We start from the raw sequence: 15916 nt of genomic DNA on the forward strand, positions 1-15916 counted from the left end.
ATTACGTAACGAAAATATTTAAAAAAAAAAAGGTGCATTATGAGTTCCTGCATGGTCACTTCTGTTGACGTTCCAAGTAAATACCAAACAAAACCGAGCAAGCTCGCCCCTCCCCACATGTTGCCATAACTGTCACTAACCCCCACCCCCAACCATCTTGTCGGTGATTGGCTGGAGTGGTTGGTTGTATTTTGGTGCACAGCCTGTGCCTCTAGTGTTTGATGTTTACAACCCCTGTGTTGTCTCACAGACCAGACCTTTTGCACAGTGTATGCAGGGGGCAGGCAGCTAGCGGATGAAGGAGAGATGCCTACGATTTGCCAAAAATGAAATCCCGCTGAAACCATGCAGCAACTCATAGTGCACCTTCAAGGAACAAATACACAAGTTAGAAAATCCAACCACATTTGATGACACCGTTCCCAAACAAGACACTTCCTTTCAGACTGCTGAAAAGCAGAAAATACAAAAACTGGTTCAGTTTGTGCTTGTAGTTCAGGCCTTATCCACATTTTATGAAGCAGCTGTGTTCACTTTTCATGTTAGAGCAATTTCAATTATCTGATCTTGTCAGGACAAACAAAAGGGTCACATTTGGAAGTCTGTCCAGACTATGTTATGTGAATGTAAACCAATTAAAACTCCTGGCTACGTTCTCAGATTTCTTTTAAAATTGCACCAAAAATGACGAACCACAGCCAAACGAGACCATATAAGACCAGTTTCAAATATTAGCCTTGTACAAAAGAATCTCCAAACAAGTTAAACGGCTAAACCAATTTTGACTTGACCTTCTCCTAAGGAGTGCTAAACATGGAGGGATTTAGTTGAAGGTAACAAACATTTCACAATATGGATAACATTAGCATTAGTTAATGGAAAAAAAATGAAACCCAGGGAAGTAAAATCACGGTGTAAGGTATTAACGGAGTAATGGGTCAGTTACAAATTAAAATGAATCGTTAACTACACATCATGGCAGATCCAAGATTAAGAATTGGGCATTGAAGTCCACAAAAAAATTGTAGTTTTATAAATCATAAAAAATATATTAAGAGAAATTGATTCTTTATTGCCTCTACTGAAAATTCCCCTTACAGTTTACATCGCGTTTCCTTCAGGGCTGAGTAGGCAGAACCAATGATCATCGGCCACTGCTGTACCCTGGGAAAAACTGATTTAGAATATCCTGCAGGGATTGGTTGACGGTCATGGCGTAGTTTTTGCCCAGGTCGTGCCTGCAGGCCGGGCAGGTGTACACATCTGCCCGGAAGGACCGCTGAAGGCATTCCTGAGGTAGAAAGAAACAACAGCTTTCACTTTCTGGCCCTCTATTTATTTATTTTTTACTATTAAATGTCACAGTTTAACAGGTTGTATAGTTAAATATCAATTGGTAAACTTAAGATTCACTTTGTCGTAACCTTTAGCTAGTGGTTTCCTGCATTTCCCAGAATGCCATTTGTTTCAGAAACATTTGGTGGGTGAAAGGTAGAGGGGGTGCGTCTATAGATCTAAAGCTACCATGACATTTAAAATTTCATTTCAACATCACCACTATTGCAACATAAGATAATGGCATCTTTTAGGTCATACATCAAACATCAAAAACATCCTTCAACGCTTCAGAAGAGGTATGGTTGAGTAACTGCATATCAAAATGTCATGTTCAAAAAGCAAGTTGTTTCCAATGTTTTCCCTGCTCCCTGTATTTTAAAGATGTAAATGCATCCAAGTGTGATGTATTGCCAAGGTAGTGTATCCATAGAGTCTTGTTTATATCTTTTTACACCTGCTATTAAGTTGTCATTTGGGATCCCAAAATGTGGGACAATGATAGTTTCTTACCCTGCAGACATTGTGTTGGCACTCTGTGGTGATGGGCTGATAGACCACTTCTTGGCAGCAAATGCAGAGGAAAACTTCTTCAACTTTGTTTAAGAATTTCTGCAGAAACAAAAACATGTGTTAATACGTTACAAAACTGCCCCATCACTAGCAGGAGGTTTAAAGCAGTTCTCAGCTGTTTTTTGTACCAACAGACCCAACCTTTTGCCATTTCCTCAAGTGTGAGATTATCATTTGCAGAACTGACACCAACACCCATCTAGAGAAAACTAGACTGTGGTTTCAAGAAGCAGCAAACATCAGCACTGACAAAGCTCCACCTAACAGTCCCGAACCAAACGTCATAAAAGCTATTTTAGTTCAACAACGCATCCACTGTAAGCACAGATTTGTCGTCAATAGAACTTTTGCGATTTCTTATTATCACCAGAACCATGCGATGCTGGCAACCTATTTATTTCCAAGGTAAATGGGTTTGGCTTTTTCCACTTAAATTCACACCAATTTCTATCAATTCAATATAATGTATTAAGTGTTGCTTGTATTAAATAAGTTATGCTGGGGCTTCTATTTAACTTATCACTCATTAATTCATCACCACAAATCATTATTGCCTCACGGTCACAGAATGTCTCAATGTCTTCGTTGTTCCCACCCATATTCATGACAAATTGACCCAGTTTCACCCAGTTTCTCTCCCCCAAACACAAGCTTACGCTTTCAGAAACCCTACTGGTGACTTCAAATACACAGCAATGCTCACCGGTCCAAGTGAGAGCGACTCCATGGCTTCATCCCACAGCTTCTTGTTTGGCTTGTCATTCTTGATGAGAGCTTTCTGCCCCTGGGTAAGCTTGTACACTTCTACCTTTATTTTCTTAGGAGTCTTGGCTGGTGAGGTCTTGGAGGAATCTGACCGAAAGAAATACATTTTAAATTCACTACGGAGTAAGGTGGCCGTTGTACCAATATATCAACATTACAGTCGATATCGTGATATGAGACTAGATATCTTTTAAGATTTTGTTCATCGTGATTTGACATAAGTGTTGGTTTTAAAGGCCGCATTACAGTAAAGTGATGTCATTTTCTGAACTGACCAGACTGTACTAGCTGTTCTATTATTTTCCTTTACCAATTTAGTTCTTATATCCACATTACAGATTTCTTAAAAAAACTCATTTTGTATATATTTTGTGAAAGCACCAATTGGCAAACCTACAATACCGCAATATCAATATGGAGGCATTTGGTAAAAAAATATTGTGATATTTGATTCTCTCCATATCGCCCACCTCTAGTTTCTACACAGGAAAAAAGAAAACCACAACATGCATTCATTTGCCACCTGCACCCGGAAATCATGATCACTCCTACCCGCAATACCACTTTCTGTATGCCACCATGATACTGCCCACCAATTCAGGCTCTAATTTGCAGCAGTCTTTTATGAACTGCTGTTGAATACTAGGTAAAAGTAAAAACTAGGGATGCAATTTAACAGTTTAACTGACAATAAGAATTCTGACTGATTAATACTATCCATAAAAACAATACACAAATAAATTAAAAGTGATTAAAAACATTGTATGCATTGTAAAAGAAACAAAAAAGCTATACAATCTATTTCTTAACTGCACTAGCAAGTGGCATGTTGCTGGACGGTGCTCACAGCAGAGAGCTACGTGACACATGCCCCTATATCGACTAGGACAGGCGGGTTAAACTGGCCATCCTGCACAGAGTACGGCAGGCAGACACACAGCTGACAAACTCGCAGGTAGATGCGGTGGAGAAGGGCTCGAACATTTACTCCGGACAGCTACAGACTTGTGTGTTCCCAGGAAAGTGGCTTCGTGTGTCCACAACAATAACATTGTTGGTGGATGGTTATTGATTGGTTAACAATGGTCAGCTACCCGTCTGAAAAAATAATTTAATTAGCGTCCCTGGTAAAAACACCAACACCCACAGAACTTACCACTGCCCTGAGATTTTCTCTTCCTCTTTGCCTTGCTGGGTGTCGCCGCCTCCTCCTCCTCCACTTCATTTTTGTTCTCTTTCTCCTTCTGATAGCCAGCAGGATACTGGAACAAGATTTAGTCCATTTAATTGAAGTTATGCTACTGCTAACAATCAGATCAAAGCACAGCTAATGTTTGCATGCTTATTAACATTTACCATGTAACAGTAACAACAACAACAACAATATGAACATGCTAAATATGAGTGTATATGATGTTTGGTGCAATGTTGACAAACCATGCTAACATTAGCATGTTAGCCCAAGTTTAAACATTTGTTGTACATCTTCATTGGGACATTTTTATCTAGGTATTTTTATACTTCAATCTAATTACATTGAGTTCAGGATCTGCTTGTAAAAACAAGGCAATTGTTTTATTTACTTCAATTTATTTTTTCCTTCCTAATTCTCAAGAAAAATGCACATTTCACATTTAAGTATATAATACCCTTATCATATGCTTAACCATAGTACTGTCAGTTTATAGTCTGTGAAAATCATATTAAAAGTATTGAGTTTTCATTTTTATAAATCAAACAACTAAATCGAGAAAATAAGAATGATTAATCAACTATGACAATAATCGTTAGTTGTAGCCCTAGAATCCAACCAATTAACTGGGAGCTGATCACATGCTAACACCTTTGCTAACAAAGAACGGCGACCGTTTGTCTACAGAAGCCTTCTTGGTATAATGTAGTCTCAACGACCATCTCTACCTGCATGGTGAGACCGAGCTTCTTGATGCGTTCCTTGCCCTCTCTGGTCCATGGTGCCGGCTCATCATCATCACGCTTCAGCAGATACCGCCAAACCAAGAAACCAGACTTGCCCTTGGCTGGCCAGTACTTCACCACCTGAAGGAAGTCAGTGTAACAAAGTTAAACAAATAGATGCTCAAAGTCACAAGATTTTTTATCAAACATGAGTCCAATCCATTCTGTTCATTGTTTCAACAGATCTTTGCAGCTGAATTATTTAATTTATCAATGAAAGTAGTTAATTGTCACAGCCCAAGATTAATAGTCCGCAATGCTGTTGCACGTATCAGCCAGTTTGAAAACTCCAAAAAGGAGACACACCCCCACACACACCTTATATATGCCATCATATCGGTTTCCTTCCTCAGGGGAGTATTTACTGTGCTTGCGACCCTTGCAGCTGCGCACAACTCTAACTGGTTTGCCTTCCTTCCAGTTCTTGGCCTCCGCTCCGTTTTTGTCGTTGACGGGGACGTTGCAGTTGAGAGCCACCGCCCTAGTGAGAACCAGAGTAAACTATTTAGATACGCACAATAAAATCAAGCAAAAAAACGACAATTCAGAAATCCTGTTAATTAAAGAAGGAAGTTATAATGTTATGTCCTTTAGCATCGTACCTGTTCATGTGGGTAAGTGTCTGATCACACGACTGCTCAGCAGTCCTCTTGTTTCCAGAAAGATCTCGCCCTCCAGAGCCAGTGTAAGTGAACTCATTACCATCATCCTACAATGCAAGACCCATCACAAATATTACACACATTAAGACTACAAAAGGTTTGGCAGCAGATTTTAAAACAGAAACATATGGGTTTCATATAACAACTTAAGCCCCTTTATTTGACCAATAAAAACATAAAAAAAGGAAACAGCATACCACATCATCCTCATATCCTCCTGCCAGGACCAGAGAGTAGGCACCATCATTACTCCTGCCGTGAATCCCAGCTACATGAGGCCTGTGGACACCAGATTCACTGACCTAGAAAAAGTCAAAAAGAATCCAAACATTATTGGTGGCCACTGGAACAAATGACCACAAAACCTTGGAACTGTTTATACTCCACGTCTGTTACAACAGTTTCTTTTAACAGCATTAATTCAACTCTTCAGCTGTGTGGACTGACCTGCACTCTAAACTTCCACAGGGACCCGACGGGAATGCTGGGGATTGGGCCGTAGTGGTTGGACGGGACAATGGTGCACTGCTTGGTTCGACCGACACAGGCCATTCCCTGGGAGGGGGGAGGAGTAAATAGTTTGTTTAGCAACAAGTATAGCAACACAGCTACTGAGCATGTAAGCCGTAAGCTCATTTCTCCCAACGTACTGTATGTACTGTAACCAGTGCCAAAACAAAATTGACAAAATCATGGTGGTATAAAATATTCATTGTGCATCATTTTAACAATGATAACCTAAACTATGTTTTTATCCTTTTAAAACTGTGATATAGTTACTGGTGCCCCATGCCGAGAAGTGACTTATCCAGAATTATTATTTTAAGTATCTAAAAAAAATAAAAACAATATTTTTTGCACATCTGAATAAGAGTCGCTGTCAGCACTCACTTTGCCCCAGTCCCTCTGGCTGGAGGAGCTAGCAGAAGCCATCTTGGCTTTCTTCTTGCTCTCCTTCAGCTTCTCTCCGGCCAACACAACCTCACTGGCGTCAGTACGGCAACCTGGGCAATACCTGAGATATGGGGTGTAAAAAGGTCAACTCCAGCACAATCTAACAATGACAAATGACAAAAAGGCTGAGCGACAGTTGATTTCTGAGTAACAAAAAAAGACTCCTATTCAGTGTTTAGACTCCAGCTACTGGGTTTATATAAACATTTGAGAACATTCAGTTTTGACGTAATGGAACCAACTAGACTGTATAAAAGAAATGGACGAAGCCATATACAAAATATACAACCTGCTGTTTTGAAGACTTTAAACTAGCGACTGAAGAGCATAAACTCGTTAGGAAAATCTTTTCATTTTCTCAGACTCCTATACAAATCAGACTTCTTTTTTGTAACCAGTGAAGTCGCGCCCTCCTGGCCAAAAGACAAAATGCAGGTTTTATGCACTTGCACTGGCTTCACTTTCAGGACCAGAGGTCCGCTTGGAAGCAACAGCATTATCATTTAGGCCAATATTGATTGCATTTGAAAAATCCCTTTCCCCCCCGATTGCTCTTTAATCATCAACATGACCTAACTTTAAATGTCAGGATATCTAAATGTATGAATGTCAAGTGTGGAGTTCTGCATATGATCCTACTGACCAGTCCTCGTCGTCCGGGATGGAAGTGAGCGGAGGGTTCAGGCAGTAAATGTGATAGGCCATGTCACATTCGTCACACAGCAACTGTTTGTCAGGGTCCTGCTTGATGCCACAGATATGGCAGTTGCACCACTGACATTTTTTCTTGGGATCATCCTTACAGTGCTTGCACTCAGGCCCATTTGATCCTGGAGAATACAGACATTTCACCATGTTGTATATTCCATTTCATTGTACAGCATTTTCAATCAGGCGGGGCAAGTTTTACACAGACAAGATTCAAAATCCTGATGATTTACAAGTCAGTCCTCACAATGTCAATAGCCAACATACACCTTCACAATTTAAACATTTCCATCTTTTAACCTACTTTTCAGTGGACTCTCAGATCCAGCTGGCGTGTCACCCAGAGAACCAGGCTCCTCGATTTTGTAGATTTCAGTCAGGAACATGATCCGGCAATCATTAAGAGAGTCACCAGCATCACTGCAAACAAAAAGTAACCGTCAAAGTGCCCTGCATGGTAGCAATATAGTATTATATTCTACTGCTTATTAGATTATATTATATATGAAGCACTTGAGAAGTTTAGAACAGAAAAAAAAAAAACATTACATTTAGCAGGGATAATAGATCACTACAGACAGAAATACAGTTTGAGCTTCGAAGCGTCGGTGCTTTTCAACAGAATATTCAAAGCTTCAGTGGTGTAGAAAACCAACACTTAACTGCACTTGAAGGCAGCTTTTGGAAAAATAGAGAATATAAAATGTGACAAGGCAAGAGATGAAGCGACTGTTTTGTTGTTGCAGGACAGGTTTTTTTTTGTGGTGTTAAAAAAAACTTTTTACAGTTTACGTTAATTGCTCATTGCAGGCCGCGACAGAACAGTCTGATCGCTGGTTAACGTCACAAGATTGTCCACAGCAGGTTGACGTCGGGTGGTTTTTTCTCCTAAAGTTGATTCGGACTTTGAATGAATGCTCGGCCAGTGCCTCATCGATTGGCATTATGCACGGCCGTAACCAACGTGTTTCTACGTTTACCTTTATCAAATCGCCTGAAAACGACACCAGGCTGCTACAGTACAACCACACAGACCTCGACACACATCAGAATGCTCGCTTGGAACTACACATTTCTCCGTTTTTGGCTGAGAAGGACGACAAAGCGCTGCATTAATTAGCCAGTGGCTAGCGGAGATTTAGCAAGCAGCTTAATCCCAACAAAACACCACAGTAAATTTCTGCCTGCATGCACTTTATAAATTAAAAAAAAAAAAAAAAAAAAAAAAAAAAATATTCAAATCCCAAAACTGAAAATCGAATACCTACCTATCGAACGAATATTTGAATTAGAGGTGTTCCGATGTATGTACTGGAGTTTATGCACCGATCAATACCACGTAATAAAGCCCTAAAGAAAATCCACATTAAAGTAGTTTATTTTCTTTTTCCCCCGTTATAACTGACTGTCAAACTGGATAATAAGAGTTCTGTGGCATTCATTGTTTGCGTTTGTTCATGTTTCACAAAGAGTTTAACCTGAGCCAGACTGACAACAAAAATAGAAATCATATCACATCCATACAGGGATAGTAGTATACAGTTGTTAAAACACACTGGTATCGGATCGGTACTCCGTATCGGCCGATACGCAAGTTCAGGTATCAGAATCTGTAAGCAAAAAATGGTATCGGACCATCTCAAATTTGAATATTCAGATCCAGCCCGAGGCAGTTCCCCTTACTCTATGTGCTAATACAAAATGCAGTAAGTACAACTTTGCATGCAACGAAGACCTTACCCAAGGATAATCTTGGCGTAGATTTCTCGCACGGTGCGCGTCTCCCTCTTCCTCTGGATCTCGGCGTCGTACCAGTAGCCACGCTCCTTGGGGTCGTCTGGGTTGTAGTTGACCATAACGACCATACCTGCCTCCAGTTGGTGCCACTGGTACACCGTACGGGCCCGCGGGCGAACATCCTTGGCCAGCAACTGAATCACCCCGTTCTCTGGGTAGCTGTGATAGTAAATGTGATACCATATCAGTTTTCCGTTTGAAAGCAAGCCACACACCACAACAGGTGCTTCCTACACAGTGCGGCATGGGAGTGTAGCTAAATGTATGTTTGAATGGTGTGGATCAACTGCTAGTGCAGCAGGCTTGAACAACTACACCACACAAATGAATGCTACTGTTAAGTCTATACACTTTACACTAAAGTTATATTTTAGTGTCAATTTAAGTCCCACAAATTGCCTTGTCTAGTAAGCATTCAACTCTCTGAATCCGATATTGTGCCATTCCATGATGATCCGTCGTCATAATCCTTTTATGTGAAGCAGCAGCTGCATTCGTTTAACATTAGTAGTAGATTAACAGCATCTTGTTTCAATTCAGCCAATAAAGTGCAGAAGTTATGTTACTTTGCTTAACTGGTTAAACGGGTTTGGTGGTTCAAATTGTTGCGGTGCCTTTTAAATTGACTATGATTCTATCCAGCAATGTCTTTATTTACATACGTAAACAGTATATGACAGGAGAGAAAACTGTGCCCCATCTTCCTGAACAAGATTAGTATTATAGCAAGGGGGTGCAACAATAATAGGGATCGACTGATATGAATGATTTTCTTGAGCAGATATTTGGAGCCGATACTGCTTTTGCTCCCTCAATTTACATCATAAAAACGTAAACCCTGCCACACTGGATTTGTTTTCAGAATCTGCTCCGCAATTTCTTTAGAAATAAACAAAAACACAGATCAGCGTCACTTCTGCAATCATCTTACATTCATATCACCCAAATTATGTGTGCAATGTGCATCATATGGATGGGTGCACTGCATATGGTTAACTGCAAGGGTAAAAGGCTTTCATCAACATCTACAACACAGCCTTGATGATGCATTGCTTGCTGACATATTATAAGACCGATATAATCAGGTCATCACAAAATGTCCCTTGTCAACACATTTAAATAATTTAAGAAAACAAACCTGAAAAGTAGCCAGTGAAATAAAGTGCTTGATTTGTAATTTAAGACTTAAGAATTTAAGAGTAAGCCTGCCAGGCTTCCAGCACCAGCACTCTGCTAGTGGGGGAGGGGCAGTTCATGGTCTGCACATGAACTGCAGCGTCTCCAGCAACACAAAGCTGCCTGTGGACGCCTGTCTGTAAATAATGCCGAAAAAAAAAAATATATCGGCAAACGCAGCAGCCACGTAAAAAAAACAAATATCGTCTATCACTAAACGATACATCAATCTGGAATGATTTATATCAATTCAACGATCAGCAATCCAATATCATTGATTCAATGTAAAAATATCTATATACATCTTTATGAAGCACCTTTATTTTGAAATTCACACTTTTATATATTTTTCTCATTTAAATGTCTGGAAGAGCTCAGTAATAAAAATGGTCAAAATCAGATATTTTAGGTGCTTTTTGTTAGTTATACATTTAACGGATTGTATTAACTAGGCATATGATATCGTCTCTCATCAATCGCAGGTCCCTGAATTATTTCAGAATCGTATCGGGGCAGACTTTGTGATATTGATTCTTTGGACAGCGATAGAATATCATATTGTGATAAAACTTGGGATTTGGAAGTTCTGAATAACCTCCAGAGAAGGTTAGCCTGGTTATTTATTGCTTGTATCAGTTATAATGTTCAGTTGTGTGCTTTAGCTTTGAATGTTCATGATCATGGACTCTTACTCTTCGTATTTAACATGGTACAGTATCTCGTCCTCTGCTGGCTGTGCCTCAGCAGCCTCTTCTTTAGGCGTCTTTGTTGTCTTAGTAACATTCACGATCTGGGCCTCAAACCAGGCACCCATGTTCAAGTCCCTGGCATCCACCAACTCATTGGTCTTCAAACACACAGAAAAGAAAAGGGTTAGCAAGATCTTCTGAGACATTTTAAAAACTGTACTGATCGTTTTCAGCGCATTTAGTAACACCAAACACGTACTGTAAATGGTCCACCAAAAAAAATATCCTTATATACACAAAATTTCAAAGCATGATGTTCATTGTGAGATAAACAATTATCTGGGAGGTTTCACAGGACGACGACAGGTTTTAAAGGCAGCAATGTCTCAGATGCAGTCCGGCTCCATTGGGTCAACATGTGTAATTTGACTAGAGATGTTCCGATACCAGTATCGGTATCGGGCCATCTCTAAATTTGACCATGCTGGATGACCTCTTCCCCAACTGAGCTGAACGCAGGTGCTACATTAGGGCTGTGCAATTAATCAAAATGAAATTGTGATTATGATTTTGGCTCCTAATGATCACAAAAACAGAATAATCAAGAAAAACAATTATTTAGCTCATTACGTTTTGCAAGTAAAGTTATTTTTTTTTTTTACTGTTGATTTAGTCCAGTTTTTTTAAGTTAAATAATTCAACGAGTAATCGTGTTAAATTATCGTGATTTCAATACTGACCGAAATAATCGTGATTATATTTTTTTCCATAGTCAAGCAGCCCTATGCCACACTACAGCTGTTAACCACCTATCCCAAACAGAAATAATTGATTTTCCTCTTCACCACAAAAGCAACCTGTAAACACTAAACATAACACCTAATTTATTCCCAACAACAAACTTTAAAACACACCTTGTAAAATCCAAAGCCCGGGTCGATGAGCTCTGTGGTGTTCGTCTGGGCAGAGGTGCTAGCGGTCTGAACCTCTACCTCACCGTGAGTTGAGCTCTTGTCAGACTCACTCTGGGTTGAGCCACAGCCAGAATCCGAGTCGGAGAGCTCGGCTTCTTTGTCCTTGCTTTTGGCGACTTCAACGGTGGGAATCTGTCTAACAAGCAGCTGCACTATGTCATTTAGACCCACGTTGTAGTCAAATATGGTATGACCGTCCTCCATCTGATGTAAAACAAATATACGACAGTTAATAAAAAGGAGAAGAGCAGCACTTTTTATTGTTTGTTTCAGTGGTTCCTCATTTTTCTTGCTGATGTCTGCACACTCATGAGATATGTTTTCGTAATAGGAATTATAAATTAGTATTCATCACATGCTTTTAATGTCATGTTTTATGCTGTTTTTTTTCTTCATTAGGAACTTTAAAGCAGAAATCCAGAACCATAGCCTATATCCCTCATGCTGAAAAGGTTACCTGAGATTGAATAAAAACAAGAACTTGAATGAATGACTTGTAACAACTAGGTTAAAGAGGCAGCCATTTTTTCTTTTTTTTTCTTTTTAAATGCTAGAGAGAAGCTTTTAGAGACTTTACTTACTGGGACACAATTACCACCTAAAAGCATCAAAGACACACCTCTGACCTAAATTTTAACCATGCTGCCTCACCTGCTTGCCGCGGTAGAAAAGCCTCTGCTTCTCTGGCTCCACCTTGAAGAGCTCCGTGATTTTGAGACGCAGCTCATCCACCTTGGTGAGTTTGGACAGGGAATCCACCCGGTGAGTTTCCTTCCCATCCATCGTGCGCACTTGAATCCACATTGCAGCTGCCCTGTGTTAACAGCCACACCATGACCCATTATAGCCACAATAATTACTGCAATTATTTTTACTAGATGCTGGGTAAGTAATCTTGTACTTTAACTAGTCTTGTTTAATGGATCAGTTGATATACTCCAACTGACATCAGTGATCAAAAGCAAACCAGTTTTGTTAAACTTCCATACCAAACCATCAACATCCGAGCACCATTTGCTATTCATTTGTATAAATAACATTGTATGGCACACGGCTATGGCCTTGTCTAAATCAGACTTGACGGTTTGGTCGGTGCATTTATCTTAAAATGTTGGTTTTGGCATTTTCTACTAGAAGCAACACAGTGGTGCACACCGTTTTAAAGGTCAATTAGTTTTGCAAAACAAGCTTTTGTTTTGTCTATTAGTATGTATTAACAAAACATTAATAATACCGGCAATTATTGATGGGCTTGACCAAGATTTTAACCAAAACGCTGTATGTATTAGCATGCAGATTTCATCTGATCATTTCAAAGTTTTAAAATGATGAATTTTGGGATAACCTTTCATTCTGTTGGCTCTTACTCCTTATGCTCTGCGGTGTTAATTTTTACATTACTGTGTGTTGTGTTTTTGTATTCTTGTTAACCATGTCAAAGACATTTCCTTGTGTGTCTTTGTACTTGTTTTGGATGTAGGGAATCCTTTTGATAGATCTCTATTTCTGTCTTATCTGTCCGTCTCTTATGTTCTAGTTTGTTTTTGTTTGGCATCTCATTGTTCTGCGTTTCATATTGAGGAAAAGCTTTACACTTTATTCATTTGTTTTATATTTGTGTGTAAAAAAAACTTTGCATCTGTTTTAAAGACTGCTAGGCCTATAAATAGAGTTTTACTAACCGTTAATGGACCATTAAGGTTAACTGACTGTGAGCCTGCAACGTAACTACCAAGCCCTTGTTCCCACCGAGCTGGCCAAATGTAAAATTAATCTTTCCCTCCTCGTTTTAGCCTTCAATCAACACAAGGCCAGCATTTGTTACTCCATTGATTCTTGCTTTTCGAAAGCTCTGCGTGGACATTGTTAAAGCATATCGTTCCTGCCGATCCCGACATTAAAAATGTTATGCAGTTTGCTTTAAGGACTAATCAAATAATGAAATAAATGTCTCTCAGCAACGGATATATATTAATCAATATGATTATGCCAGTCATTGGTCCGTGTATTATGCTGCTGTCAGCACTGGGCTGTCACTTCAACGGAGTATGAGAAAGGGAGGGAACAAGCTGATTTAAATACAGTGCGGGAAACTGTGCTGCAGGCCACTCCCAGTTCTTTTAAAAGCAAGCGCACATCCGGACGGGAGGGAGCGCTAGTGGCAAACAATGTGCCTTCGCTCTCTGACAATAAAACACACCGTAATACTACCTAATATGCAGTTTGGAATCCATTATTACAATATTGAAACGCTAATTTGCCCCCATAGACCGCGCTTCGTTCATACTAACTGCTCGGCGTTCACTTTTGCGCTCTCAGCTGAGGTGTTGTTCGCTCGGCTGGCTCGAAATAAACCAAGACCAGTGAACAAAACACGAGTCGAAAACAAACTACTTCCTCACACATAAGACGCGTTATTTCACCGACACCATTCACTTTTTTCAAAATACATACGGAAAACGTGGGCCAATTCATCACCAGCCAACACGGAAAAACAAGGAAATAAGCGCTCCGTTTGAGGTTAGCGTTATTTGTTTTGCTTCGTAGGAAGTGGCAAAGCTAGTTGTAATTTCACCACGAGTTACACATGATGTGGCTGTACAAGCTACAGGTAAACAACACAAGATAAGTTCATCACCCACCCATCAATGCTTAACGTAACGTTAACAGCAAACCACGTTACAACTTATTGTTAAGAGAGCTTTCAACTAGTAACGGTAACGTTTTGTTATCAAAAAGAAATCACAGTATATTCAACAGCACGAAAACTGTCCCGGTGACTAATTATTTTGATTCATTTTAAATTGCACATTCAGCTGGCTAGAGAACTTGGTGTAGTAACGTTAGCCCAAACAGAAACGAGGTAGGACTTTGTCAAGTTAGCTAACCATGGTGAGCTAGCTATGGGGTGAAGATATCAATGAGGACAATTTTAAAAGTTATGAGAACATGAAGAAAAAAAAATTCTTTACCTGTTTGTTCGTCAAAGTGAAAACAAGAAATTTACGTTTACGGAGTAACGCGCACGTTTTCTCCAAATAACTTCTGTTTGAGGTTTTACAAGACCAACTCTCTAACGTTATGGCTTGTTGGAGACTGATCAATGAGTTATTCTTCAAGACTTTGATATCCCGCCTGCTCTAAAAATCCAGCTTCGCCATTGGCTTATGTCCTCTAAGCAAATGGAGCTCATTGGGTAGAACAGCTGTCGATCTGGAATGTGTGTGGAGCTTAGCCTCAGCGCGCGAAACGACATTCTCGTGGGTGCAGCTCGCCTCCGGACATTTATCGCGAGATTATGGAGCGCCACCGGTAACCCGGAGAGACAGATGGTGGTTCTGGTAAACAACTTCACTGGTGGGGCTGTGTCTGAAGGATGACTGCTTCTTAATTTGGTTACACAATTAGTTTCCTTCTTCAAATTAATTAAGTTATTAAAAAATAATAACTTAATAATTGTGTTTAAGACAACTCAGTTCGAATTAGAGTCTGAGTAAGAGGAGGATCTGTATTTGGGTAGGCTATAGGAGGGGACGTGTGTGTGTGTATGTGTGTGTTTGTGTGTGTGTGTGTGTGTGTGTGTGTGTGTGTGTGTGTGTGTGTGTGTGTGTGTGTGTGTGTGTGTGTGTGTGTGTGTGTGTGTGTGTGTGTGTGTGTATGTGTCTGTCTGTGTGCGTGCATGCGTGTGCATGTGTGTGCGTGTGTGCGTGCTTGCTTGCAACATTTCTCCATACACAAAAATCACAATTGCTCTGTTGGTGCATGTCATGCTGATTTCAAAGGCTATCATCCACTTGGTGTGCACACAAATTAATGATAATTAACTAGATGTCTCTGTAAAACAGTTTGCCTTTATTTTGTGTAATGCAATTAAGTCTACGACAGAGTTCTGGAAAAAGTCTTTATTACTTTTGTATTAAAATAAGTCTAAAATAAAATACTGTGTGGCTGCTACAAAATTAAAAGTTACTAAATATTGCAATAATGTAAGCACACGCCATATCAATGTTATGAAACAAAAAGATTTCAAAAACAAAATTTCTAAAATATAAACTAACTTTATTTCTATTGCACATTTCTTAAGATTTTTATGTTTACAACTAAAAAGATACTTTTACAAAAGAAAATCTAATAAGAAGCAGCAAGTCATACAGAAATTAGGTCTCAAATGAGCACAAAACAACCAAAAAAAACAAAGGTGTGAGTAAAGAAGATAAATAAGAGTACTCAGGTGGCCCTTGAAACAAGTTGCAGTGTTAAAATGCAAACTGTTTTAAAGCCTAGTGCCCTGCTAGTGCCCTGACTG

At 39.6% G+C, this 15916-nt stretch overlaps 1 protein-coding gene across 1 annotated transcript; it reads right to left on the reverse strand.

Moving 5' to 3' along the window:
• Positions 1–212: 212 nt before the first annotated feature.
• uhrf1 (ubiquitin-like with PHD and ring finger domains 1) lies at positions 213–14737 on the reverse strand. Its single transcript, XM_028587344.1, has 17 exons — positions 14583–14737; positions 12262–12424; positions 11551–11814; positions 10640–10794; positions 8715–8930; positions 7279–7394; positions 6910–7096; positions 6204–6327; positions 5760–5867; positions 5510–5614; positions 5253–5359; positions 4969–5131; positions 4594–4731; positions 3830–3935; positions 2612–2760; positions 1849–1947; positions 213–1291 (listed from the first exon to the last, which is right to left on the reverse strand). The coding sequence occupies exons 2-17, from the start codon at positions 12412–12414 to the stop codon at positions 1145–1147; spliced, it is 2337 nt and encodes a 778-aa protein (XP_028443145.1). The 5' UTR covers positions 12415–12424; positions 14583–14737; the 3' UTR covers positions 213–1144.
• Positions 14738–15916: the final 1179 nt, after the last annotated feature.

The sequence above is a fragment of the Perca flavescens genome, chromosome 9 (assembly GCF_004354835.1).
Source record: "Perca flavescens isolate YP-PL-M2 chromosome 9, PFLA_1.0, whole genome shotgun sequence".
Taxonomy (NCBI): domain Eukaryota; kingdom Metazoa; phylum Chordata; class Actinopteri; order Perciformes; family Percidae; genus Perca; species Perca flavescens.